The sequence below is a fragment of the Anastrepha obliqua genome, chromosome 4 (assembly GCF_027943255.1).
Source record: "Anastrepha obliqua isolate idAnaObli1 chromosome 4, idAnaObli1_1.0, whole genome shotgun sequence".
Classification (NCBI taxonomy): domain Eukaryota; kingdom Metazoa; phylum Arthropoda; class Insecta; order Diptera; family Tephritidae; genus Anastrepha; species Anastrepha obliqua.
The window spans coordinates 40557344-40584954 of record NC_072895.1 but is presented as its reverse complement, the minus strand read 5'-3'; the positions used below and the strand labels follow the sequence as shown (position 1 = coordinate 40584954).

General features: G+C 35.1%; 1 protein-coding gene across 5 annotated transcripts in view; it reads left to right on the top strand.

Moving 5' to 3' along the window:
* LOC129243869 (SPARC-related modular calcium-binding protein 1) overlaps nt 1-27611 on the top strand; it is a 62823-nt gene continuing 35212 nt past the window's right edge. For 4 of the 5 annotated variants that reach the window (XM_054881267.1, XM_054881266.1, XM_054881265.1 and 1 more), the window contains exons 1-2: nt 1-770; nt 26198-26766. In XM_054881267.1, coding sequence (XP_054737242.1) covers nt 26665-26766 — 102 coding nt within the window. In that variant the 5' untranslated portion in view covers nt 1-770; nt 26198-26664. Of the gene's footprint in view, nt 771-20839; nt 20861-26197; nt 26767-27611 lie in introns of those variants that run through there. The other variant, XM_054881264.1, reaches the window with a different exon arrangement.

Sequence of the window (27611 nt, the reverse complement as noted above, 5' to 3'; positions counted from 1 at the left end):
GTTGCGAACGGCACGGTTTTCACAATAAAGTTGTGCAGCGGAAACGGTTTTTCAATAAAAAATACTAATTTACAAGTATATATTGATTTATGTGCATACATATACATACATATCTGGAGATAAATGAATTTAGTAACAAAAAACAAAATTTAAAAAAATCTGTCGAATTTTATTGCGGCTGTTACGTTTGCAAATACGAAAATAATTTACACAAAAATTAACGCTATTATTTAAGAATATTTGAGTTTACGCTAATAAATAATATATGGTGGAAAGTATATTTATATAGTAGAGAATCATCGGTAGAAAAATCGTTTAAATACTGTGTTCAGAAATCGTACCTTCTCACACATTGGCATGCTGCATTAAATACCGTTGTAGTGTAATTAAAACTTTATTAAAGATCATGAATAATTGGTGCTAATTGAGTGTTTCATATGATTCGCGACGTCTTGTGGTGGTGATCTTTGTGCAGTAGTCGTGATCAATTCCATTCAGCTTCTTCAGTGTCGACCTCTTCATTTTCTTGTGTCGCCTGCCTTTGTGTATTTTGATAAGACAGATCGCGTTGTTATTAATAAAACAGCACACATTCATAAGCGCCCGTTGCCCTATTGGATTTCATATATAAGTACAAGCTTATACATATATTTATATAAAAAAAAAAAATAATATTGCGAGTGGCAAGAAAGTGAAATTAATACATGGAAAGTGAGCAGCTATAAAATTAGAGGTCTGCTAGTGTTATGCACTGAAGGAATCCTATCAAGGTTGGTGTCCACGAGTCTCAATTCAATAATTAATCAATTGCTAACTAAAGCTATTGAGATTAATATGACGAACTTGTAATGAGTTCTATTGCAAAAATAAGAAGTTGGCAAATATGTTGATGGTCAAAGAGAAATCATTTTGAATCAATAACTTACAAAGTTACATCGTTTTGAGATTATCAAATAACTATATATTTTTGAATATTTTATTTCTACTTTTCCGAATATTTTAAACGTTCAATTATTTAAAAATTCAAATTATTTTCCAAATTATATCAATTAGAAGTGAGTGCGGCGATTGCGTGTGTGGTGAGTGTTAAAAAGTGAGAGAGAGCTTTTTTTCTTTTATGTTTTTCAGAACTATTTCTAAACTGGTGTATATGATATATTAAGATCTATCGAGATTTTAAAAAGGCGCACATTACTTTGTTATATAAATAAATACAAATGCACTCTTAAATTTATTTATTTTAACATGGTGAAGTTCGTGAACGAGTAAAGTTTGGAAATTATAACGAATTCTAACCGAGATTCTTATTCGTTGATCGTAAATTTAAGTCCGTTGTAAAAATTGCTCCATCGGACAAGCTGGGCGGTCTATAGTGGATAAATTTGTGTTAATATATTCACTATTGAAAGGTTCCGTGCCAGTGGGACAACGGCACGGTCGAAGATCGAAAATATCACTGTCGTAAAGGATTCAATTCAAAATAAGCCAAATCAGTCGTCTCCGAATCATTCACAAATATATGAATCTCTCAGCCCACATTTTTACAAATTTTGATTAAAGGTGAAGAAATCGATAAAAATAGTGACACGCCTGAAACTTCTCCATTTGTGCTGCACCATAATTGTTAGGTGCTTGGCCGAGCTCCTCCTCCTATTTGTGGTGTGCGTGTTGATGTTGTTCCACAAATGGAGGGACCTACTCTGTGAATTCCGAATGGTAATCACGTACCAACCCATTCGGCTACGGCGGCCCTATACTTTATAATTTAGTTATTCACAACAATTTATTTATTTATAATATTATTGAAAAGATAAAATATATAAATTCTATGCTAAATGATTTTTTTTTGTCTTGAAATTAATCCAAAATTTCTATACAAATCAGTAATTTCAGATTTTTTTTTTAATTTTTTCCCCATGCTACACTTTAACTATCATCTTTCAAAATGAGAAAAACTTCATTCAACGGCTTGCGCCGTTCTCTCTCCCCAAGCAATACATCTCGATATTTATCAAGCCAGTACAAGCCCGACTCAGAATAGGACATACTAAACTCACGCACCAACACCTCCTTACAGGAGCTACCCAACAACAGTGCCCGTTTTGCGGTAAAAAATCTATCAGCTAACCATCTTTTAAACGATTGTCGTATCTTAGAAAGTATCAAGAAGAACCACTTCGGATCTAGCAAACCTTCTGTTCTACTGGCTACTTTTTCTGACACCAATATGGCTGCTTTAAATAATTTTTTAAAAGATTGTAACTTAACTAGTATGATTTAATATGATTTGCTAATAGTAATAAAGACTCTTTCAAGGCAGCTGGTACTAGTTCTCCTATTACTTTTAGTATTGTATTATTATTATATTAATTTTAATAAATAAATAAAAATGAGAAAAAATGTATTTTAAATTTTTCCGTCGATGCTTCAAATAAAAAATAAAAATAAACAGGTGCACAGGCGCGAATTCGCCCACTTCTTATATGACAGCTAACCCTATCTCAACTTCGGCTTTATGTGCGGGTGCCTTGTCTTGATGATACAAGATTTTGCTCTGCCTTTTTTATTTGATCGCTACCCACAACCTTTTTATTTGACTTTTGGAGTACGAGCCTGTAATGGTAACTTGCTTTTGCAAATAACCAATTTAGAAGATTCCCTCGGCATACCAAAAAGCAAACGCCATAATCTTTTTCAGAGGGCTTGGAACTTCTTAGAGGTCGGTGAAAAAAGGCCTCTTTTATACCATGGTCTATTATTTCGTCTCAGAAGCGGAGTGATGCACCCAAATCAAAGCATATCAACAAGGAGTAAGTAGCAGTAGCTGCTGATTTAACTTTTTCTTAGTTCCAAACGATCCTAAGCCGTAAGTCAAGTTTGTACATTAAAGTTGCATTTTTGCACTAATAAAACAATAAAAATTCAGAATTCATGTGCAGAAAGATCATTGTCCGGCATAAATGTCCAATTTAATAGCATAAACTCAAACACAAATGGTTCCATTTTATTCTGGAGTATATCCAGATACTGAAATCTATCCATTTAACCAACCACGCGTACAATCGGCCCAACACCATGCCAGGAAAAAGCTCCCCAAAGCATGATGCTTCCGCCGCTGTGTTTAATCGTCTTTTTTGTGAACTTAGGATTTAGCGCTTGATTTTTTGGACGACGTACAATAGTTTTCCCATCTGTCCCATTCTATTTATTTCGGTTTCGTCGGTCCAAAGTACGTCTTTCAAAACTGAATATATTTGTCTTTGTGGGCTTTTGCAAAGGCAAGCCGCTGTTTGATATGTATTTTTGAGAGGAGTGGGTTTTTTCTGCTTATGCGGCCAAACAGCTGGGCTTCGTTAAGTCGCTTTCCTACAAGCTTTCTGGACACTTGTAGACCAGATTATTGGTTTATTTCAACTATTATTTGGCGTGCCGACTTAAAAGGATCTGCTTTGCTCTTGCATATTATACTTTAGCTCTATCCACATTAACATCAGTTTTTCGCGGCTTTGTTTTCTTTTCTTTGCTTAGATAGGATGAATCATTCTTAACTAAATTAAGAGCATTATAAACCATTTTCCGAGAGCGCATTATCATTTTAGCTATTTCTGCATAACTTTTTCCGTTTTGACTCATACGGTATATAAGAGCTCTTTTCTCCGGCGTGCAATGTTTTCCACGTCCCATTTTTAGTAATTATATATAGCTCCTCCTCCTATTTGTGGCGCATGTCTTGATGTTGTTCCACAAATGGAGGGACCTATAGTTTCAAGCCGACTCCGAACGGCAGATATTTTTTATGAGGAGCTTTTTCATGGCAGAAATGAACTCGGAGGTTTGCCATTGCCTGCCGAGGGGCGGCCGCTATTAGAAAAAACTTTTTCTTCATTTTGGTGTTTCCCCGAGATTCGAACCTACGTTCTCTCCGAATTCACGCACCAACCTATTCACATACCACGTTATGAAATTATAAACACACCAATATAACACAAAAGCCATATAACGCAAAATTACAAACTGTGTAAAAAATGTTCTAAAATTTTATCAACAATTTTTTTATAAAAATATAGTTCGTACTACAAAAACCATATGACGCAAAGTTTCAAACTTTTAAAAATTGCATCAACATTTGTTTTATAAAAATATACTACAAAAACCATATGACGAAGAGATTCAAACTTTGTACAATATTTTTCAAAAATTTTTCAAAACTTTCTACTTTTTAACCAGAATTTTTAGAATTTTTCTTGGTATGCAGTTTTATGTCGTAGCTCATTGAGTCTCAGTATAAGAAAGTGACTACGAAATTCCGTTGATTTTTGAAATTTTTTTTCACTGAGGTGTCACGCCTTTGTTCTATACAAACTATTATACTTATATGTATATGCTCGAATTTGTGGAATCAAAGCCCAGCCTCGTCACCGGTATTTTGTAGTCACTAGAAACTTTAACTTTGTTATACTAAAAAGTTGTTAGTAGCATCAAATTAGTGATGTAGTTTTCGGCTAGTTTTTTCGGCCTTAGTTACAGCTTGTTTTTCTTTTGCTTCTGATAGGTTCATCATTTTTAATTTCATTTTAAAAACTTCTTAGAAAAATTAATAATAATATATCAATACGAGATTTATTTATTTATTTATAAATGAAATATAATTATAAATAACTATACTGCAAAATAAGGCACTAGCAAGGAGGCTATCGACCTATGATTTATATTAATAAAACTACATACCAACCCCTTTGGCCAAATAAGCTTAAAATATGCCTCAAAAATCAGTCATATACGAGGCCAATACGAGTTATTAAGAATCTGAAAAGAGTTTTATTGTAGTTAAAGAAAATTCGAATGCAGTCCAAACTCACAATGAGGGCAAATGTAAGGACTCCTCACTGATTTATTTATTCGTGTGCTGTTTTACTTGTGTGCTGTAATGTCTGCTGGGTAAGCACAATTTTGAAATGTATTGACATCGAATAGAAACTCCTTTCATTTCTTCATATATTTAATATTCGTCCGCAAATTAGTTGTGCATATTTAACAAATTACCGCTTATACCCGTAGCATCATAAATTCTTAAAATTTTAGAATCGTTTAAACATTTTTTCGTTGGCCTGTAGAATATTGGTACTATTAGGAGATTCACAATGTGTCGTAAGCGTCGTATTGTGTCATGCCGTAAAGTTTTTAATTGTGAAATAAATGTGTAGGGGACCAACCAACTATTTTTATATGGAGAAAATGTGCAACACCGTCAGTGATAGCATTATCAAAGATCAACGTGAATTTTTGGCTACTTCAAAATTGCAGTTTATTATACTAAAATTGAAAGTGCTATAATGTGCCCCCTAATTTCTTTTTAAATTCTGATTAAAAAAATTGAAAGTTCGATGAAAACTTGTCGAATTTTTTTAAAACTTTAATCAAAATTAAAGTAACAAACGAAAAGTAGTTAAAACTGGTGAAAATATAGCGTCTCTAATTTAAATATAGCACCTTTAATTTAGAAAATTCTAATTTAATGAGTAGAATTTAGATTTTATAAATTTAGAAATTCGCCTTTCAGAGCAGAATTGAAAATATTTCATTATGCCATCATAAAATTTTAATTCAATAGTTCATATATTATAAGTTACATAAGATTTTAAGTTTTATGATGATAATCGTTGTTCCTGAGCGAAAATATAAAAATTAGAGGCTGCGTATATTCTGGAGTGGAAAAACAAAAATCTAATCATAATCATTAGCTTTGACCAAAATTAAGATATAATAATATAATTATTCATAAAAGAAATCATAATTATTAATTATGCTCAAAGAAATAAAAATCAGATAATTATAAATGATGACTAATATTTTTTAACTTATTTAATCTGGTGAAAATTTATAATGTTATTATGCATACTGAGATCGCCCGTACGTCGAAATTTCGACGTTATATAAATACGGAGAGCAAAATTTATTTATACCTTTTTTAGTATTTATAGTCATAGAAAAAAGTAGAAACATATATAAATGGATAGCTTATGTTGAAACTTTTTACATGATATATGTGAATAGATGTAGTAAAATTAAATGTGAAAAATATCCCATTTTACCTGTATTAAGCGATCCTATGTGAATTTCAAATATCATATTTTTTTTTTATTCATGAATTGGAATACGAAAAAAAAATAATAATTTTGTTCGAAAAAGCATAATAGAAAAGAATCACTAATTAATCCATGACCATCATAATTTCTGAATCAAATTTGTAATAGTATTCATTCACAATATATAAGTTTCCAGTTGTTTCATCAACTTTTATATCATGATAATATACATATATATAATATCATGATACATATTATAACATGATATATCATAATACAGGTAAAATAGTGTGATTAATTTTACCTGCACCTATTCACTTATGTATCTATTTTAATACATTGTACAAACCGTCTCCACATACGCTATCCATTGGTATATGTTTCAACTTTTTTCTCTGACTATAAATACTAAAAAAATGTACGACAAAATTTTGCTCTCCTTATTAATATAGGTATATCATAGATAGGGCGTTCGCAAGGTCCCTAAATATTAAATATTTTTAGCTGTCTAAAGTTAACGATACAAAAAAATATGACTCTATGGTGACAAAGAAAATTGCGAGGGCAACTTTGGCTGCCACGCCACTTGTAGATTCAGCAGCGGAATTCTGCACGATCATTTCACACATATTTACATACTCGTCCAATCCGTCGTTGTTCAGACGGCAACGATGTATCATTGGTTGATTTTTTTCGTACGTCACCAATACAATCTCGGTTTTTTTGTAAGCACATCTCAAGTGACGTCAGATCATTAGCTGATTCTGTCAAATTCTATCAGAGCCGAATAACGGCCTGTGAAAGAGCACACCTCTAAAAATCTTTTCACCATGGAAAAACCACCTTCATAATTTTTCTTCTAAAATAGCTGCATAATAAATATTTTCTTGAGTTGCCTTATAATGCATTTAAATGTGTGCACGAGCTAGCGGTGGTTTTAAGTTATTTTACCTTTTGCCTCAAGTACCGTTACGTTTGATTCTTGCTTGAAATTTGAATTTCTTGAAGGAAATAATTATAAGGGACAAGCGCTTTCGTTATTTTTTTTGCGGCAATCGCGTGCTATTTTTATACACATTTCACAATTTAAAAGATTCCTTAAATAAGCTGTATAGTTTGCATTTGCAAATAAATAATTTTCATGCGGGAAAAATATTTTTTGAGACACTGGTGTGCTTATAGTGAACCAGGAGCCTCGGTTCACAAAATCGCGCTGAAAGTAAACCGATATAAAAATTGCATTCAAAACTTTTTGAAAAATTCTGCTGGATATGGAAAAATTTAAAGAACTGATCTAAAGACTAAGATTGACGACAGGTGCAAGAGAGAGATAGGCGGTTGGCTGTCAATAAACCAAATTAGATGTGAACTTTTTCTCAATGTTACAAAGGAAGAATGCAGAAAATTTTGAGTGAAGATTCGAGATTAACATATCAAAATAGACTGGCTAAATGAAGCTTAATGAAGCTCGCGACTCACTACAAACGCGTCACCCCCGAAATTTCCACGGTGACTCTCTTATGACTTAGGGTACTTTTAGTTACCGTGACAAGAGCCCAATTTGTTCTTTTTCGTATAAGATGAACACTGAAAATTAATTAGCGGTCTTAGAAAATGTTTTTTTTTGAATTTTGCTGAAGAATTTCACGATGAGTCTTGGACGTATCAAAACGGCAATGAGCCAAGCGTACAAAGGAATTTTTTGCGTCTTAAAAACGCGATTGAAGGGGAATGGGCAAAAATCAATCACAGTGTCTTTAAGTCACTTCTAAAATTCGATACCACGACGACTAGTATCAGTTACAATTAATAACGGAGGACATGCAAGCTATTAAATATTACTTTATATTATTATTTTAAGATTTAAGGGCTTGGTGGTCTAGAAATTTCAAAAAACCGATTTTCTGTTTTTTCGATATTTCGAAAGTAAAGTATCTTAAGAATATACTGTGAAATTTTCATGCGGAAATTCCCAATATTATAGCTTCTTCAGCCCATTAACTAGGTAGAGAGTAGTCTGCGCACTCCTGGACCTCAAACTTTAAACTCAATTATCACGAAACGACTGGTGTTGACAAAAAAAAAGCTATTCAACCGAATCGTCTGAAATTTTAATATTTATGTTATTCACAACATCAATGGCTATCGCCCGTACTAGAATCATATTATTATTTCAATTATTTCGTATTTTTTGATTTAAAAATTAAATTAAATTAAAAATTAAATCTTTAGAGTTTCAATTTCAAAACCGCGCCATTTTGTGAATTTTTTTTATCTATTACGGGACATAGCTACAGTCGTACTGATTAATAATTTTGTTGGTTTTTGTGTTTCAGATAAATAGAAGAGTCAAAATGGACGACACTGTCCAGGTCAAATTTTTTTAGTTTAGTTAAGCTCCATTTATTACAATTAAAAATTTTTGTTTTTAAGGAGTTAAACAAAAAGCCTACGAAATTTAAATGTCGGTTTTCATTTTTTATTGTAAAAAAAAAAAAAATTCTGAAAATACCTTAAATTTTCGGGCTCTAGAACACCGGGATCCGTTAATTTAGTATTTGTTTCTTTCCATTGTTCCTTTACGCTCTTGAAAATGATTAAATTTTTACAATAAAAGGCGAAATAAATCCTTTAACATGTTTGCTTTCTTCGCTTATGTCGAAAGGTAAAAGGATTTAACCTTTGATTATTTTACTACAAACAAATTTTTTCCCTCAGTTTCCCATATAGCTGGCGCAATATCTATAAATTCATGAATTACTAAAAGAAAAATATATTATATATTATGTAATATAATATAATATATAATATGTATAATATAATATGTATTTATTATTTTAACGTTTCAATAAACAAAAAAAAAAAAAAAACGTTTAACCAAGATTAATTTTTGCAAAGGTCTGTTCATGTAAAAATTATCCAGTAATTTATATAAAATATATATATATAATTGGCGCGTACACCCTTTTTGGATGTTTGGTCGAGCTCCTCCTCCTATTTGTGGGGCGACCGCTATTAGAAAAAACTTTTTCTTAATTTTTGATCTTTCACCGAGATTCGAACCGACGTTCTCTCTCTGAACTCCGAATTCCAACCCATTCGGCCAGGCAGTAATTTGCTAGTAAGTTAATTTTCGAGAAGTCGCTCTCTAAGAGAAAAATATCAAAAACGCAACCTGCAAAAGTTTGCAGGCTTTACGAATAGCTGATTAAATTTTTGGCGGAAAAAATCACAAAAAGTAAACATCTTTTCGTTTTAAATTTAAAAAATATAAAGTAAATAAAATGCAAAATAACGACCTTAGCATCACATGATTTAATTGGCAATTGTGTTGATGTGGGGATCGCAGCTTTCTTCATATTTTCCTTGCTTCCATCTATGCATGTATGTATATATATGTATGCATTGCTAAATTAGTAACCAAGAAGCCAAGCATTAAACACAAAATATACCTTTAATGCTTTCGATTTGCATTTCGGAAACTGCAGCAACGGTGACTGGAGGCTGTGTGTGAACGGTGTCATACCTCTATATCATTGGCCGATTCCTATTTGATATATGAATTCAAATTAACATTACAAATTTTGTCTACAATATATTTATTTACAATCTCCATTTTAATCACCATTTTTATTTAAATTAAGAACTTTGACTCCATTCGCAAGTTTTCAGTCACTTGTAAATTCTTACAAGTAAAAATGTATCAAGTGAAAACTTGCAATTTCCCCTCAAAATGAAATGTTATATTGCTCTCCCACTTTCCCCAAGTTTGCAAGTTTTTTGGATACATGAACAACAAAACTTGATAATTTGTAACACTTGTTTTAAATTACTTGTTTCATGCACAAACTTTAAGTATCCATTATTTTATCTTCTTCTCTTGGCATTTCCATTACAAAATATATTTTTTTGTGTCGGACAATTGAATGGGTTATCAAAGTTGTAGATTTTGCAAGTTCTACGTATAATTTTATGAGACCATGGGAACAACCTGAATATTTTAATTTTCTATATTTTTTTCAAAGATTTGTCTATTTTTAGAATACATGAATGTCGCATCAAAAACGTACTTCGAACTAATTGAAATGAGATATTGCATGGAACGCAATATAATTAATTACTTATACTTTTTTTGTGGCAACAAATGTAATTTTGTTTGTATGGAACGTGGGGCACTGTAAGGTTCACGTACATACACATACATATTATGTACTTTATTATACCTTCTTGTGTACATATATGTGTGAATTCATAGATGTGCATATATATATATCATACATACATATGTAGGTTCGATCTGCTTTCACTCATTTAGACAGAAAATGAAATGATTAAAGTTAGCGCCTGTTTTTCTTTAAATTTGGCAGTTTCAACATTCGCCGCCGCAGCGGAACACAGAGAAGCACTCGTAAATCAAATCGTTTTCACTATTATACAAATATACAAAAGTAATAAGCACGCGAATTTGTTTATTTCCTTTGGTTTTGTGTTTAATTGTTCATCTTTTTGGATTTTTTCAAGCTTTTTTTCTTTTTTTCTTTTTTTGCTGCCATTTTCTGCTTTTCACGCTCTAATCTCAAATGATCTGCTGAATTTATTTGAACTTAACGTAACGTGTTTGTACTATAGCAACAAATATGCATGAAATATACATGTATATATACATACTAGGGTGCGTTAATTTGTGTGGAAAAATTTTTCTCAACAGATTTGAATTTTACATGAAAAAAGTCCATAAAAGCATAAAGTCAATTTCTAGCCTTCCTCCCCAAATTTTATAGATATCTTGAATTAAAATGAAAATTGAAAGGAAGGTTTGGCAAGGAAGATAGAAAGTAGAAAAATACACCTCATGTTGAAAGTTAAAAGGATCTGAAACCAAAATAATTGTAAAAACATTATTAATTACAACATTAATGACTAGAAAAAATGTAAAAAATAAAATTTTGAAATATTAATAAAAATAATTTTTGGGTTTTTGCAAGTTTTAGCTTCATTTTCATATGGAAAAAATTACATACAGTCACTTTTGCTTTGTATGTATGGCGCTTACCCCTCTTTGCCGAGCTCCTCCTCTTATTTGTGGCGTCCGTCTTGATTTCGTTCCATAAATGGAAGGACCTACAGTTTTAAGCCGACTCCAAACGGCAGATATTTTCCTGCTACAATATTAAAAAAATACATATTTGTTTTGTGGCGCCATGTTTTTGTTGTAGCAGCATAAACATTCCCCAAGTAAAAACAGGGAAATGCTGGTGAAGCGACAGTCTTTGGCCGTATATACATCTTGAACGTGGGAACGCTTTGTGTCGCCTTCATGAGGTTCTTTAAATAAAAAATAAGAATATATGTAGTAATAATAATAAATTCTTTGCACCAAAATCCCAAAACATAATCCTCAAAATACTTGGTTTAATATTAATTTTCATATTAATTTTGTATTCATTAAAAATGGCTTCTTTTAAAATTCGAGTGGCTCGAAATTGCCTTTGACCTATGCTGTAATGGACTTTTATCTGATAATTATATGTGGCATCGGAATCTGCATATGTCGAACAAAATGTGTCCACCCTAATGTATAAGTACATTCATATGTATGAATGTATGTATCCATGTGTGTACATATGTAAATAATCGCACAGTAGAATGATTTGTTTTAAGCTTTCAATTGAATACTCACATTTAGTTTACGAGAAATTTTTCTTGTCTTCTGTTTATTCCAATCGTCGGATTTGTGTTTGTGTGTGTTTTGCTAAGGAGGCGCCATGTTCTGACAGCATCAAATATATAATTTTTTTATAATACACATTTCAATAGTGATATCTGGCAATAAAAACAAAAAGTAAATGCAATTCTTGCCAATTATAATTATAACAGAAATATTGAAGTGTTTTTTCATTGCAATTTTCGAAGCATGACATTTGAAATATTTTTGAAATATCGAAAATACGAAAAACAGTAAAGATCGCATACTGATGGTCATAAATCTGACCTTATTGCTTTAAACAAACAAGTCCTATATGTCCTTACATATGTACGAAAGTGTATACCAAAATCTTCATCTTTTTAGATATAGAGGGGGCTTTTGATAATGCCACATTCGACAGTATGTGCAGCTCTGCCAGTAGACATGGTGTAGACCGGGTGCCGGTGAATTGGATTCGTTCAATGTTAGCCTCAATGCTAGAATCGTCTCGGTGCGGGCGGAGGAGGATCTGCTGTTGTCGTCCCAAGGAGGTGTCCTGTCTCCATTGCTCTGGTGCATGGTGATCGATCCTCTACTCATCACCTTAAATGATGCTGGAGTCTACACACAAGGATATGCGGACGACGTTGCCTGTCTGTTAACGGGCCCTTGGCTTATGAATATCTGTAGAAAAGTGCAGAAAACTCTGGATATGATTGACACTTGGTGCTGTGCGAATGGGCTATCGACAAAAACTGGTATTGTACTCTTTACCAGAAGGAGGAATCTTGATGGACTCGTTCTGCCTAAGCTAAAAGGAGTCACAATCCAGCTATCCAAAGAAATCGAATATAAATATCTCCTCAAATAATCCACGATAGTAAACTTCTTTGGAAGTCACACGTTGAAATAAGGACGTCCAAAGCACTGACAGCTTTCTGGCAGTGCAAAGGTGTCTTTGGGAAAACGTGAGATCTTTCTTTTAGCAAGGTTCTATGGATCTACACGGCTATGATAAGACCCATTATCACCTATGCATCAGTGGTCTGGATGAGTAGACTCTCTCTCGTGGGAGTCAGGAGGACCTTATCGAGACTACAACGCACTGTGACCATGTGCTGCACCGGAGCTTTTCCGACTACTTCAGGCCCGGCATTAGATGATCTGATTGGTTTACCACTACTTGATGCTTTCATCCAAGGAGAGGCCTTGAAGGCCATCTGCAGGCTGAAACACAATGGTAACTGGTATGACCCCTGTCCGGCATTGGAAAAGAGAGAAAACATGGACTTCGATCCAATGATTCTCTCCATGCCCCTTGACTCTATGACATCAAGAGTCGTACTTGAAAAGAGATAGAGTGTAGTGCTGCCAAAGATTCAGTTGTGGTCAAACTTTGAAAATGAGCCCGGCAAACACTATTTTCGCATTTTCACGGATGGCTCCAGGACCGAGCATGGTTCCGACTCTGGGGTGGAATCCAGCAGGACGAAACTGCACTTTGTTCTTGGAATGCATGCATTTGTGTTTCAAGCGGAGGTGTATGCAGTTCACGAACTTTGTTGTGGAAAACCGATGGAGAGGTAGATCTATATGTGTCTGCAGCGACAGCCAAGCTGCGCTCATGGCCTTAGACAGCCGCTCAACCACATCAGGGGTAGTCGAGTCCTGTAAATTAAGGCTGAACTATGTCGGTAGACATAATAGCCTTATGCTAGCATGGGCCCCGGGACACGTGGGTATCGTGGGTAACGAGACCTCTGACTCCTTAGCTAAGGTGGGCTCTGAGGCCAACTTCTTTGGCCCATCAAAGACAGGATTGGCAAATGGGTTACTACAACCCACAAGCGAGCTTGGCAGGCTGAGAGAGGCTGCGGATGGACTAAACTGATGTTACCTGTCATGTCCGATCGACTGTCGCAAACCCTCCTGTCATTAAGCAGAAGGGAGTGCAGACGGCTGGCTGGAATGATGACGGGCCACTTTCTGTGGGCGAAGCACATGGAAAGGGTGGGCATCTCAGGCACTGTACTCTGCCCAGCTTGTGAAGAGGAGGACGAGACGGGGAACCACTTCCAGTGCGTCTGCCCCGCCTTCGCTCGAATCAGGTATAGTCTCCCTGAACATCAATACACTTGTTCCAACGAGATTCCAATGTATGAGTTCCATGAATCCCTGAAGTGAGAATCTGGAAGGGCTACAAGACACGCTTCCACAGCTATTATCATGCCATCATTTGATGAAAAACGCTTTCCACCCATGAATTGAATGAATTACGCTGGATGCTCCAACAATTCGAACTTTAATTAATGGATTTTAGCCATTGTCAAAATTCTCTCGTGGCACAGTGCATTGGCGTGTTAAAAATATTTTTTTTCGTTTGAAAATGGGGTCTTTTTCACAAATTCGATTTGAATATTCAGAATTTATTGTTTTATCAGTTTACAAGTAATCCACAAACAAAATTCCTTTCGCATCCCAAAAAACTGATGCGAACACCTTCATGGCCGATTTCTGAACACGAACTCGTTTAGAAGCCGAAGAATCAGATTCACACCACTCTTTAGCCTTTTGTTTTGATTTAGGATTATGGTGATAGACACAAGTCTTATCCATGGTAATGCATCGACGCACAAAATCCGCTTTATCCTTTCGAAAACGCTCTAAATGTTGTTGAGTTGCTCAGAAAGTCGCGTTGTTAGCGAATGTGGCACTCATTGTGCACACAGTTTTCTGAAGCCCAATATTTTAGTCAAAATATTGCTTACGCTGCCCAATGAGATGCCTAGGGATTCTACTAAATCTCTTTCAGTCACTCGACGATTTTCCAATATGATATCCTGTATTTTTTCTACCATTTCTGGCGTTTTTGCTGTTTTTGGACGTCCTTGACGTGGATCGTCTTCAAGGTTTGTACGACCACGTTTAAACTCAGCAATCCATCTCTCTACTGTACCAATTGATGGCGAAAAGTCCATATACACTTTCAACATTTGTTCATAAATTTCATTCGCTTTTAAACCTTCCAAAAAGAAAAACTCAATCACTGCAAGCTACTTGATTTTTCCATTGTAGAAAATACTGTGACACGTCGCTACTAAATGGCTTGTAAACAAAGAATGAATTGACAGATTGAAATGAAATTTCACATAGGTATGTTCATATGAAGAGTGTACGAGTACTACTATTGATCATGTGGCGTGCGTCTTGATGTTGTTCTGCAAATGTTGCTTGGATTGCATCATATTTTTTACCATAAAAATGGGAATTAATTGGAGAGTTAAGTAACTACTCTCACTATTTTAAACGAGCTGTTGTCGGCTCGCTATGAAAGTTATTTCTCCATACATTATTTCACTAATTGTTTTAGATAATTGAAACTCTGCTAGAAAATATATGGGTATTAAAGCTTTCTCAAACCCAATTTCTTTTGTCCCGTTGCAAAATTAAAAACACACTATTACTTTTTTGTAAAAAACGCCATGGCCGCCGTAGCCGAATGGGTTGGTGCGTGACTACCATTCGGAATTTGCAGAGAGAACGTTGGTTCGAATCTCGGTGAAAACACCAAAATTAAGAAAAACAGTTTTCTTATAGCGAACGCCACTGGGCAGGCAATGGCAAACCTCCGAGTGTATTTCTGCCATGAAAAAGCTCCTCATAAAAATATCTGCCGTTCGGAGTCGGCTTGAAACTGTAGGTCCCTCCATTTGTGGAGCAACATCAAGACGCACACCACAAATACGAGGAGGAGCTCGGCCAAACACCCAAAAGGGGTGTACGCGCCAATTATAAAATAAAATAAAAAAACGCAGTAGTATAAACTTTTTAAAATATTTTTCAAAATTTAATTCTAAAAATTTCATCAAAACTTTCAGCTTTTTAACCAGAATTTTTAGAATTTTTTGGGGTATGCAGTTTCATAGTCCATGGAGTTTTAAATTCGCTACAAAATACCGTTGAGTTATTATTTTAGTTTTTCGTTGAGTTGTCACGACTTTTCTTTCATACTACAATAATTATATGCGCGTATTTTTATATGGAAGCACCGCCAATAAAAAAATTGCCAAAAATCAGACGTAGTCACTATTTTGTAGTCACTTAAAATTTGCACTCTGCTCTCGAAATGACAATGTTGCACAATAACAATAGGTTTTAACTTGGCAAAAAAATAATATTTTATTATAACAATATTTTTTTCGAAATTCTTCCCACACTTTATTTTGACAAAAAAAAAAAAATTATAAATTATTCTGGGATTTATATGAAATCATCTCGGGGCTTCCAGTACATCAAAATATAGAGATTCCGGGATATCGGAATAAAGGGATTTACATCTCTATTATGCAAAAACATATATAAGAACGTACTTTTGCACAATGAAACGTCTTTTGAGAGGCCAGCGTGCTTTGTTTGCATCAACACACGCACACACACGCGCAAAACATGCATGGATAACTCATGGATGTGTTAATAGTTAATTGATTTTAATTTTAATTGTCATGAAAAATATTTTTAAATCGATATTTTAGAAAAAAAAGAAAAACTGTTTTCATTTGTCACCTTCAACGGGATAGGTCACATTGTTTTACTATGTATGCATTTAATTTTTTTGCTCACGTGCAGTGGAGAATACATACATATTTTCATTAGGACGCATCATCCCCACATACAAAAAATAAAATAAAAATAAAAAATAAAGGTTTATATGAGCTGGAGCTCCAGAGCCGAGATCTTCTAATTCATTAAAGAAATATCCGCCCAAAATGGCGAATCTACGTCTGGATAGAGCAGGACAGTGATACATAAGGTGCAGGATCGTCTCTTCCTCTTCCTCGTCTAGACAACTTCTGCAGAAATCATGTGTTTGCACACCCTTTCTCTGGGCGTGCCTACCGATTAGGCAGTGCCCTGTAATAGAAGTTCCGTGCGTTTAGCATTGAGCGTCGGCCACATCTGTTGGCGATTTTGCAAGTGGCTTCATCGTTCATTCGCTACTCCTCGCTATTTCCTCGCGGATACGTAGTCTACATGTTTGCAAGGGTATATCTATATCCTTTTCTATGTACTCATCAGTCAATTTGGTACCGATTTTCGCTAGTTCATCCATCGGCTCTGCAGTTTCCCTCAATATGGCAATGGCCAGCAACCCATGTCAGGAAAAATCGAGATAAAAAAAAGTTTTTATGATGGACTTTTTCATGGCGGCATCCCTGCCGAGCGGCGACCGCTATTAGACATTATTTTCTATAGTTCTGGTTTTCGTTCACGAAGATTCGAACCTGCGCACTCCCGAATGGTTATCACGCACCAACCCATTCGGCTACGGCGCTCGCCGTATCGAGTGTTTTGTTTTTGAATAAGGTGGCTTTTTACAATATTTTTTCCACAAATTCATTCAGATGATCGAAGAGTTTAAGTTTTAGATGTTGGCATGCAGATGCTTAAAAATATATCTACGAAACAAAATAATATTTGCAAAAACAAAAAAAAAACCAAACAATTGACAGGTGAATGTTAATTCTCCAGGAAATGAAGGAATGACAGGTATTGTCCAATAATACCTTAGAAGTCTAAATTGACCAAGATTTAGGTGAGTTATTCAAATATAAAAAATGTTATAATGCCGGTGAGCAAACAACTTTTTTCGTGAGGCACCCTAATGTGCACTCTTGATTGATTCGCATTAAAGCTATGTATAAAGTGAAGCTTATACAAAATTCCTAGAATCGACATTAGCAAAATCAGAATTGTTGTACACGTTCTTTCCCCAAGTAATACGGATTGCCTTTTACATTTTGCCCACTTGCGATACTAAGTGCGATGAGTTATAATTCGATATTTTTATCGAAAAGTTTTGTATTTTCCAGGGTAAGCCTACATATAACGTTTTCACTTACGAGCTTTATTTGATCTTTTTTCAGCGAGTTGAAAAATATATCTCGCCCAAAAGTTGAAATGAGCTCGTGATAATTTATTATGATTTTCGTCGTGAATTATCTAAACAGGAACTCATTGTTCAACTTACTGCGAGTTTTGACGTTGAAGCACCACACTTAGCCACTGTGAAACGCTGATACAATGGTTGTTATGACGTCAATTAATGACGCAAGATCGTCAGATAGATTCATCCTTGGGTATTAATGAGACCAGCAAACTTTCCATATTGCATACACATTTGGTCAAGCAGATTTGTTCTCGTTAGATACCGTATAATTTTACAATTGCACAAAAAAGGATTCGTGGACAAGTTTTTTGAGAAATAAGGAAAACCAACCGCCGAAGGCGAATCTTCTCACGACAGACGGTCCTACGTTAACGGAGCACCCGGATTTGTATGTGGCCAAGCACTGACACTCCAACAGCATTCCCCTTACATGTATGTGAAATTTTTATGCTGCTACAATAACAACAACAAAAATCATCCTTCACCAAGCTAATGCCAACTCTCACGTATCGTCTCACACAAAAGAGTTTTTGAGTACTCAAAAGATTGAATTAATGAGTAATCCGCATTACGGCCCTGATTTGCCACCTAATAATTTCTTTTTGATTCCGAACATCAACATTTTCCAACGCCTGAAGAAGTTGAGATTGACTAATTCATGGATTACTGATGGATACTTATTACTACTGCGCCACCTAGCGGACCTTTTCTTATTCCATGATTTTGTCTTATTACGAGGTGTAAAAACAATCGAAGGCCTTAGTCAGTGCGGGACTTTAACGCCATTAAAAACACATCACAACGGTTCATCCTACAGGTATACCTACTTGGTAATTACATCTGTAGGCCGTCCTGAGCAATAATCTCAATCGTCAGTTACATTCGTCTGCTGTTCGTCTTGCTGCATTTTATCAATGCGACAGCTGTTCTTGCTGCTGCATTCGTCTAGCAACATTCCTTCGCCTCCAATCAACGTTGCAAAGTTCCACGATAATTCGTGTAGCAAGAGTTTGCACCACCTTTCATCCGATTCAGGCATTTGTGGGATTAGATTATTGGGCATCAGTTTTGTTTGTTGGTCGTCACATTCCTTAGCGAACCTGCTACAAAGGCCACATGTTCGGCAGTCTCCTTTTCGTCCAAGCATTCTAGGCAATAAAAACTACCAACCAAGTCTAGGCGATGCAGACATTTTTGGAAGCATTCGTGCCCGCTTAAAAGCTACGTTAGGAAAAACTAAGCGTCTCCGTGTTTTCGATAGATCCACTCGTTAATCCGTGGGAACAACCTGGATTTTTTTGATTGTCATTCAGCTATCGAGGTGGAACATTTCGCTTGTTTGAGTTCATCTGTCGGCTTGGGAGCTTGCGATCCTTGCCCGAATGTTTATAGGGAATTTTCGAGGTATGATATAGATTGCAACGTCCGACACGGTCCTATTTTATGATGTACTACACATTCATCGATATGTGCATAGCTTTATGCTGAGAGCGTCAAGTATTTAGCACAACCAAACAAAAACAGACCTATGGCTGGAAAAAATGCTAATACAAAATTAATCATATAACATCAACATACAAAACTCCTTTTTTTCTAATTTAAAGTTTTCGCGCGTTCATTGGAAAACCCATTACTATTTATAGCGTGTACATGTATGTATGTATGTATGCATGTAGTGTTATATATATCGTTGTACGCGCGTTCAGAGGTGCGAGTTTTGCCGCAACTTGGAACACCATCATATGAAACAACAACAATAACCATACCAACGCATAAATATGTGCGTATGTATGTAAGTGCGGTGTTTTATTTGTTATTTTATTGTTGCTCTTTTTCAATGTTCTACCTTTTCGTTGCTTTGTTTTGTTTTGATTTTGGATTTGCCGTTTTTGTGTGCTAGACGGACGGACGGTCTGTTGGTCGATGGGCCGATCGGACAACCAACGATCATTGCGACGATCATTGTGCATTTAAGTTTGAATGGGGACCCACTTCAAAGATACAAAAAGATAAATTTCGAAGTACTTGTCTGGGTTTTGTTCCACACCGTAGGTCGCCGCCAACAAGCCATCGGGCCATCAGGCCGACAACAGGCCATAAGGCAGCTGGTTGAATTGGTTGGTAAAGTTACATGCCCCCGCAGGCTGTTTCTGCTCCTGTTGCGCTGTCAGAAAGCAAGCAAGCCATTATTTTCTACGTTGTATGTATTATTTTTAACATTTGTTGTTGCCCTGCATGCTTTATGGTGTGGCATGGTGCGATTACCACTGATCGTTCAGTTGGTAGAATGGTCGAATATAAGGCTGGATGGCTGGATACTGCATGGCTAGATGGTTGGGCGGCTGACTCGTTGACTGTTTTATTATTGTTAGGTGGTGCTTTTGTTGTTGTTGCCGCCGCTGTTGTGTTAAATTCGTGTGGTGTCTGCCGGCTGCCGGTCTGGTCGCATGCATTCTATATTGGTAACTTGGGTCGTTGTTGTTGCTCTCAAGATAAGATATGGCGAACCTAGCAGACAGTGTGGCGACATGCCTGTCTGCCTCTTTGTCTGGCGGAGTCGCTGTGTCTGTCGGTGCTGCGCTGCTACACCGTAGTCTTCAATGTGCATACACATGGATACGTGCTTGCATGTATGTATGTATATATGTGCGTGCAAAGTAACTTGCATCAACACATGTAAACGATAGTAACACACATTCACGAACGTGACGTCGGCTATTGGCGGTTGCTGTTCGCTGTAGTTTTGTATATGCATGCAAGAAGATCCACACACACATATATAAGTATGGATATGCTTTTATGTATGTGTCTGTACATACACATATACATATATCTAACAGATAACCAACCTCACCTGAGTTCGTGGTCGTAGCTGGTCGAGCCGCTGCCGTTGCGGCTGCTGTTGCTGCTGATGCACTTTGGTCGCCCGTCAGCCAAGGTTGGCCCCTAACTGCTGCCGGATCGGTGGATTGGTAAGGTGACTCTCTCAGTTAGTTGTGATTTAAACTTGACGGTGAACGCGTGTATAGTTATTATCGCACAATTGAAAGGAAAATTTATATTATAATTTATTAAGGAAACAAACAAAAAATTCAAATTCGATTCAACGAAAGTGAGGTTGTTGTTCAATAAAATCAATAGGTAAATAAAAATTAATTGTTGAACAAAAAAAAAAAAATATTTGTATATTGGTAAATCAAAAGAAGTTAATTGTATTGGTAAAAATAAGGGGAAAACGACTTAATCTTATATCTTTTCTTGGTATCTACATGCAGTGCTCGTAGTGGTTTTAAAATTTCTTAAACAAAAGTGTAATGAGTACAAATTATTTTTTAGTTGATATTTACTTAGTTTTTAAGAAATGCTTTAAGCCAGAGACTTAGTAGGGTTTTCGGGGGGTTAGTAGGGTTTTCGGAAAACAAAATTTGCGTATCCGGTTGAGTGGGGGGTGTGGTGTTAATTAACTTCAAAATTTTGAGGTTGTTTTAAGGCAAAGTGGATATCAAAGTACGCGTTTTAGGAGGTATACTTGGAGGACTGGAGACGAGTGACAGTAGAAATTTGAGAATAATTTAGAAAAATATTTTTCTAATAGAGATAAACAAAAGTTCAAATGCCTAAATTCTGCCTTTCAATTATGGTTTCCAATTTTTTTCTCACTTGACCCATATTCTCAATTATAATGTTACGGGTCTGTTTCACTTACGGAGTTATAGGTTAGGTTAGGTTAGCCAGGTTGCTTGTCTAAGACATTCACAGAGGAGAGGTTGTACTTACTCAATTTCTTCTTCATCTTCACAACTCCTACAGAAGTAGTTGTCAGGTACACCAATTCTACTGGTTAGGGTGCCAATAGTGCGATGATCCGCACCTGCGAGGACGGTGGTAGTTAGGCTGTTGAATCCAAGCAGTAATTTTCTACTTTTAAGATTTAGTTTCGGCCAGAGCGCTTTGGAGACCCTGCTGTTAGAAGTCAGAGACCACATTCTATTGGTTTCCTCGACTACGTTCAGGAGTTATAAAAGAGCAATATGTCTATGTACCAGAAATCATCATAATTTTATTGAAAGCAGGGTTTGTCGATCTTATAAACTGTGGAATAGAAACAAAATGTATGCTGAATTTCATTTGGCGAGCTCCGGTCCTCAAGCGCGCATTTCAATTTTCAATTTTATTAAGTTTTTTCTTTGACATGAGGTCTTTATAAAAGTATTCAATATATGCGAAGAAGGTTGAGATATCTTGGCCATTTTCAGCCAGAAAAAGGTACATGCGCTCAACTCAACCCGGCTCTATAATAAGGTTCGCTCTGGATGAGGCACTGTGATGAGTAGAGGACACAAAAGACCATGCGGTTGAAGTGCAAGCCTGCAAGAAATCTAAATCTAAAAAGTATGCAATATACCTTGACCTGACACTCAATAAAAAAAAAAATAATAAAAAAATCGATTCATTTTAATTTCAATTAATCAAACAAACCATAAGTGAAATCCTTCTTTTCGCAAAAAAAAAATCATTGACGTTCGCTGACAACATAAACTGCCAAGCATTTATTAGAAGAAATATGACCGCGTACCACATTTCAGGAGAAGCTCAGACAAAATCCATCAATGTTGTATGAATATAACAGTAGGGATTGTAATTATTTTAGTCTAAGCGATTCTAGACGAGATTCTTGTGCTAACAGGCGTGAATAACAGAAGAAGCCAAGTTCTTTCCCCACTTGGTTTTCCCAACGCAGAATGGAGATTTCGCTACCTTGTATACTTTCAGGGCTGGAGCGCAACATGATTGCTGATATTCTGTCACCAATCCGCAAACTTCTATAAACCTTCCTAGTATTTTTTCTCGAAAACGTGACCAATGGGCACACCATTGGATGTTGCCACAAACGCTGCCTCTGTGCCATATAATATAATAGTATGGCCCTGATGAGAGACTTATAAAGTGCTTTGTTTTGCTTGTCGAGATAGGACTACGTTAATCAGCTGCCTTCTTCGTAGAAGTTATTGTAATACGTGTTCGAAAAGAGATCTACCTTTGCATTTCAAAGCTGGCGTTATTTATTAAAAGCTTGAAATGCCGGCAACCGCCTAAGCGAAGATCTCTACTACTTAAAAATGACAACTGTCGGTGACTTGGATGTCGAGATGCCAGCGCGCTCTTGTTAAAATAAAAAAAAAAAAATTTAAATAATTACTTGTGTATACATTTCAGAAATTGGTTTTTCTTGCGCTCGAAAAATATTAATTTACCTAACTGCCACTATTTTATTCTTTGTAGTTCGATCTCCAGTTTGTCTATATCCATATCTTAGGTTAGATTAGGTTGAACTGGTTGACTTACAGTCACGCATAGAGCGGTTTCCATATCCATCCATATCCATATTTGATGTTTGGATTAAAAATAATGTCAGTTGAGGATGAAATTTTATTTATTTTTATTTTATTAGTATTTGTAAGCCAAATGTATTATCGTACTTTAGCAGTTTTCACATAAGAGTTGCTCCTAACAGCTCCATAGCAACGAGATAGATAGATACAGTCCAATTTGTTCAGACTGATGAAATAAGCCGATGATATCACAAGCCTCATTTATGAATTTGAAATTACCTATGACTGTCTTTCTGTCTACGTTAACTTGATTCAAAACTGCAATATCTCAACGAGACTTGTTACCTAAGCGCGTATGGGGCGATATGTAGACACCCGTAGGAAACAAAAAACACCGTAATCGTGTTTATAAATTCTTATTTATTTATTTTTAATTAATTTTAACTAATTTTTATTAAATCTGAAAGAGGGCGTTTTAAAATAAAATAAATTTTATAATTCCAGTGGTAAAGACTACAACTTGTTTGTTTAAGTTACATATGTACATACATCCGTCGAAAAAAACGACGCGGTGCTTGTGATTATGAATGTAGACATTTAATTTTTTTTAAATTAATTTTAACAAATTCTTAATCAAAATATGGTTCACTCTTTAACATAAGCCAAATGCACCAAGGTTTTAAACCCTGTAAAAAATTCAGGAAATTTCATCAAATTCTCCTCAAAAATTTCTAATTTTTTCATCAGAATTTTTATAAAGATTTTGAGTACGCCATTTTATGGCCTATTCAATTATAGTAAATTAAAGTGACAGTTTGAAGTGTTTTAAAAACCGCGTTGATTAAACAATTTTTTTTTATTGATGGTATTGTATTTTTTTTCATATAAAAGACATTTTTTATTTGGTAGAAGGTTCAACACCGTAAGCAACATTTTTTTCCAAAATCAACGTGGTTTTTGGAGCACTTTAAACCTTCATTTCGTTATAATAAAATTGCATGCGCTATAAAACTGCATACGCAAAAGTTATCTAAAAATTCTGATTAAATTAAATTTCTAAATTTTGATGAATTTTTCTGGATTTCGCAAAAATTTTGGAACTTTTATTCATATATCGCTTTTGTTAAAGTGTTAACTGAAGAGTTATTGAAAATTAGATAAAATCAATTAAAAACATTGAATGTCAATATTTATAATCACAAGGACTCCTATGTTTTTTCGACGGTTGCATATTAGTGTGTCTCAGCAAAAAAGTTGTGCTTTTTCCATTATCATTAACACTACAGTCTTGTACGGATCATTGTTTCCACAAGTAGTTTTTCCCTCGGAATTATACAATTTATTACATTTTAAGACTCCCTCTTTCAGGTATTATTATTATTATTATTTATAGGGGATATATACAATATAACCCTTACTTAATTAGCACACTGGTTATTAGGTCAGGTCTTTTTAAAAACTAATTTTATTTCTAAAAAAAAATTTTTGGAGATACTTTCAAGTCGGTCCAGCTCTCACAAATTTTAATGGTTTTACCAAATATTTTTGTTGACGTCTTAAAATATAATAGACTTTATAATTCTGATGGAAAAGCAATACTGATTTTTTTTTTCAATGATGAGTGATGCAATTTAATATAGATATATTTGTATGTATGCGTGTATATTGTTTTTGCTCTAAAGTAGGTTGGTATTGAAAATGCGTGAACTCTGTCAATAGGCACACTCTCTGTGCAAGAAATAATAAAATTTAAAAATGATACTTTAGTTGCTACTAAATAAGGAATTGGCATAAGTTTAAAAACGAATTAATAAAATATTAAAAAAAATATAAAAACAAAAATTATTTATTTATTTGTTTATCAAACACACAACCAGAAGTAACAAAAGGTCATGTATATGGAGTTAGCAGAGGGACTCAGTAGGATATAAAATATAATACAATATAAAATATGTTGAAATTGTGAACGTGTAGAAATGACAGAGAAGAGAAAAGGGGACAAGAAAGGTATACTTACTATATATGTATGTACATGTTACCAACTAACGGCAACAAAGTAATGTAACAGTTCACTTCTAAAGCACGGTGTGCTTCGGATTATTTTGATTTTTAGTGATAGGAGCTTCCAAACACGGACAGCAAGGACAAAGAACTGACGTTCTGTTACTAGGCAGCGGTATTGCGTACTAACCAAATTAACAGATCGAGACGATTTAGCAAATTGAAGTCGGTTCATAAGGTAACGGTAATTGGGTTGTCTAAAAATTATATATTAGCTCAGTTGTAACCCATTTCTGTCAAATATTCAAAAGTGAAATAAAAATAACAAATAAACAATAAATTATAATGAGTAATATTTTCTCAAGAATTTAGACCAAATTTCTCCTTTATTTCTTTCAATAAAAAAAATAAAAAAATAGCCATATGTCACAAATGCGCATCCAACGAAAAGGTTTTCCAATAAGAGGTGTTATTTTGATATTCAAAGAAAAATTCTTCTTTTTAATATAAATGGTCGGATGTTTATTTCATTATAAAGTGGAAGGTATGCCGTTAATAGTGGAAAATAACATCAGGCAAATGACCACGCTTAAAGGACAATATCCTTTTCATGAAATTTTCCATAACCGAATTGCAAAGTGGCTGCCCTATGTCCTCGAGAGCCTCACGAATTCCATCTTTGAGGCCTTGAATCAACCCTGGGCTTTTGGCGTAGACCTTCTCTTTCACGTGGCCCCAAAGAAAAAAGTCACAAGGTGTTAAATCACAAGATCTCGGTGCCCAATTGTGATCACCTCTTCGAGAGATAACACGGTCCGGAAACTTTTCCCGTAAAAGATCAATGGTTTCATTGCTTGTGTGGCACGTAGCGCCATCTTGTTGAAAATAAATGTTGTCCAAATCAATACCATCCAATTCCGCCATAAAAAATCGTTAATCATCTCTCGATAGCGCAATCCATTCCAAAATAACACCTGTTATTGGAAAACCCTATATAAGTTAAACTTATTTTTTCACACTTACGCGTTCAACATTTGCATAATTGCCGTTAACACATGTAAAAATATATTTAACATATTTATGTACCACTAAAAAAATAAAAAAATACACATTTTTAAATACTTTTTCTCAAATTTCATTTCAGGCCGAAGTGAACATTAACGAGACAAAAGATCGAGCGATCGACCAATCGACGGTCCAATCAATAAACACACATACGCACATATTCATAAATATATAATGCCAACAAACACATTTGACCGTTCTACGCGCATTTGACAGCTTAAAAGTGCATACGCGAACACACACGCACATAAACACTCATACATACTCTGACAAATTTGGTATGCTCCAGGTATTAGCGGCGGCAGGCGACAAATTCGGTTTCGGTATTTCGGCCTTTTCGTTGCGTCCACAGTACAGTGCAGACACGAACTTGTTTTAACTTGGATTTTTGTACAAGACTACATATTGTTTTTTGTTTTATTGTTTTGCTCACTTTTTTCTGTAGCCGCTTTTCTTCGCAGTCAGTTAATTTGAAAAGCTTTGCCTTCTTGTGAGTGCGTGCGTGTGTGCTTTTAATTGTGCCTCGCGATCGCGACAAGTCCGTAAATGATGTACATTAGCAGTTTTATAGTTGTGTGGCTGTGTGTGGTTGCGGAGTTGGGATTAGCTGCAAATGTACCTGCCAGGCGTGAACGACATGAACTGACGGTAAGTGAAACACATTATTCAAATACAAATTTATTATAGAGCGTAAACAAATACATAGATGATGGCTATTTAATCTTCCGCGACACCTTGCCAATTACTCTCATACTCGTACATGTACGCATGCATGCATGGACATGTGTATGATTGCATGATTGTCTGTATGTATGTATGTAGAAGGCGCATATGGCGGTGAAGTAAAAGGCATTTACTTAATTGATGCGTTGAAATTTGATTTAATTAAGTTTGCCGAACTGCTTAGGAAATGTTTTGAGAAATCGATAAGCATTTCGTTGCGCTGAGCACCCTTATTTAAAAAGTTTAATAAATAACACCAATTTTTTTTTTAAATATTTTGACTCTTAAACTCGTTATCAGTCTTTATTATTGCCAACAATGGGTGTGTGTGATTTTTAAAGTTGTTCATTAAAGTTTGGTTTACAACAAATTCCATACTTATTAAAATACATTGGAAATAAGTTTTCTACATTTACACTCGTATGCATTTTGAGTGTGATGTGTGTGTTTGCTTTGTGTTTACTTTGAGAAATATTATATTTAGAGTCGCGCGATTGCAGTATTATTAAGTCGTTTTTGTGTATATCTTTGGTAGATTAGGTGAACCAAACAATTTAGCTCCATTAATTCAGTACGACACTGACAGCACAAGTGCTCTCAAACATGCAAAATACTCCTATTACGACTCTATTATCACAACTAATACTCTAATACTATATATATATATATTTATATATATAATTGGCGCGTACACCCTGTTTTTGGGTGTTTGGCCGAGCTCCTCCTCCTATTTGTGGTGTGCGTCTTAATGTTGTTCCACAAATGGAGGG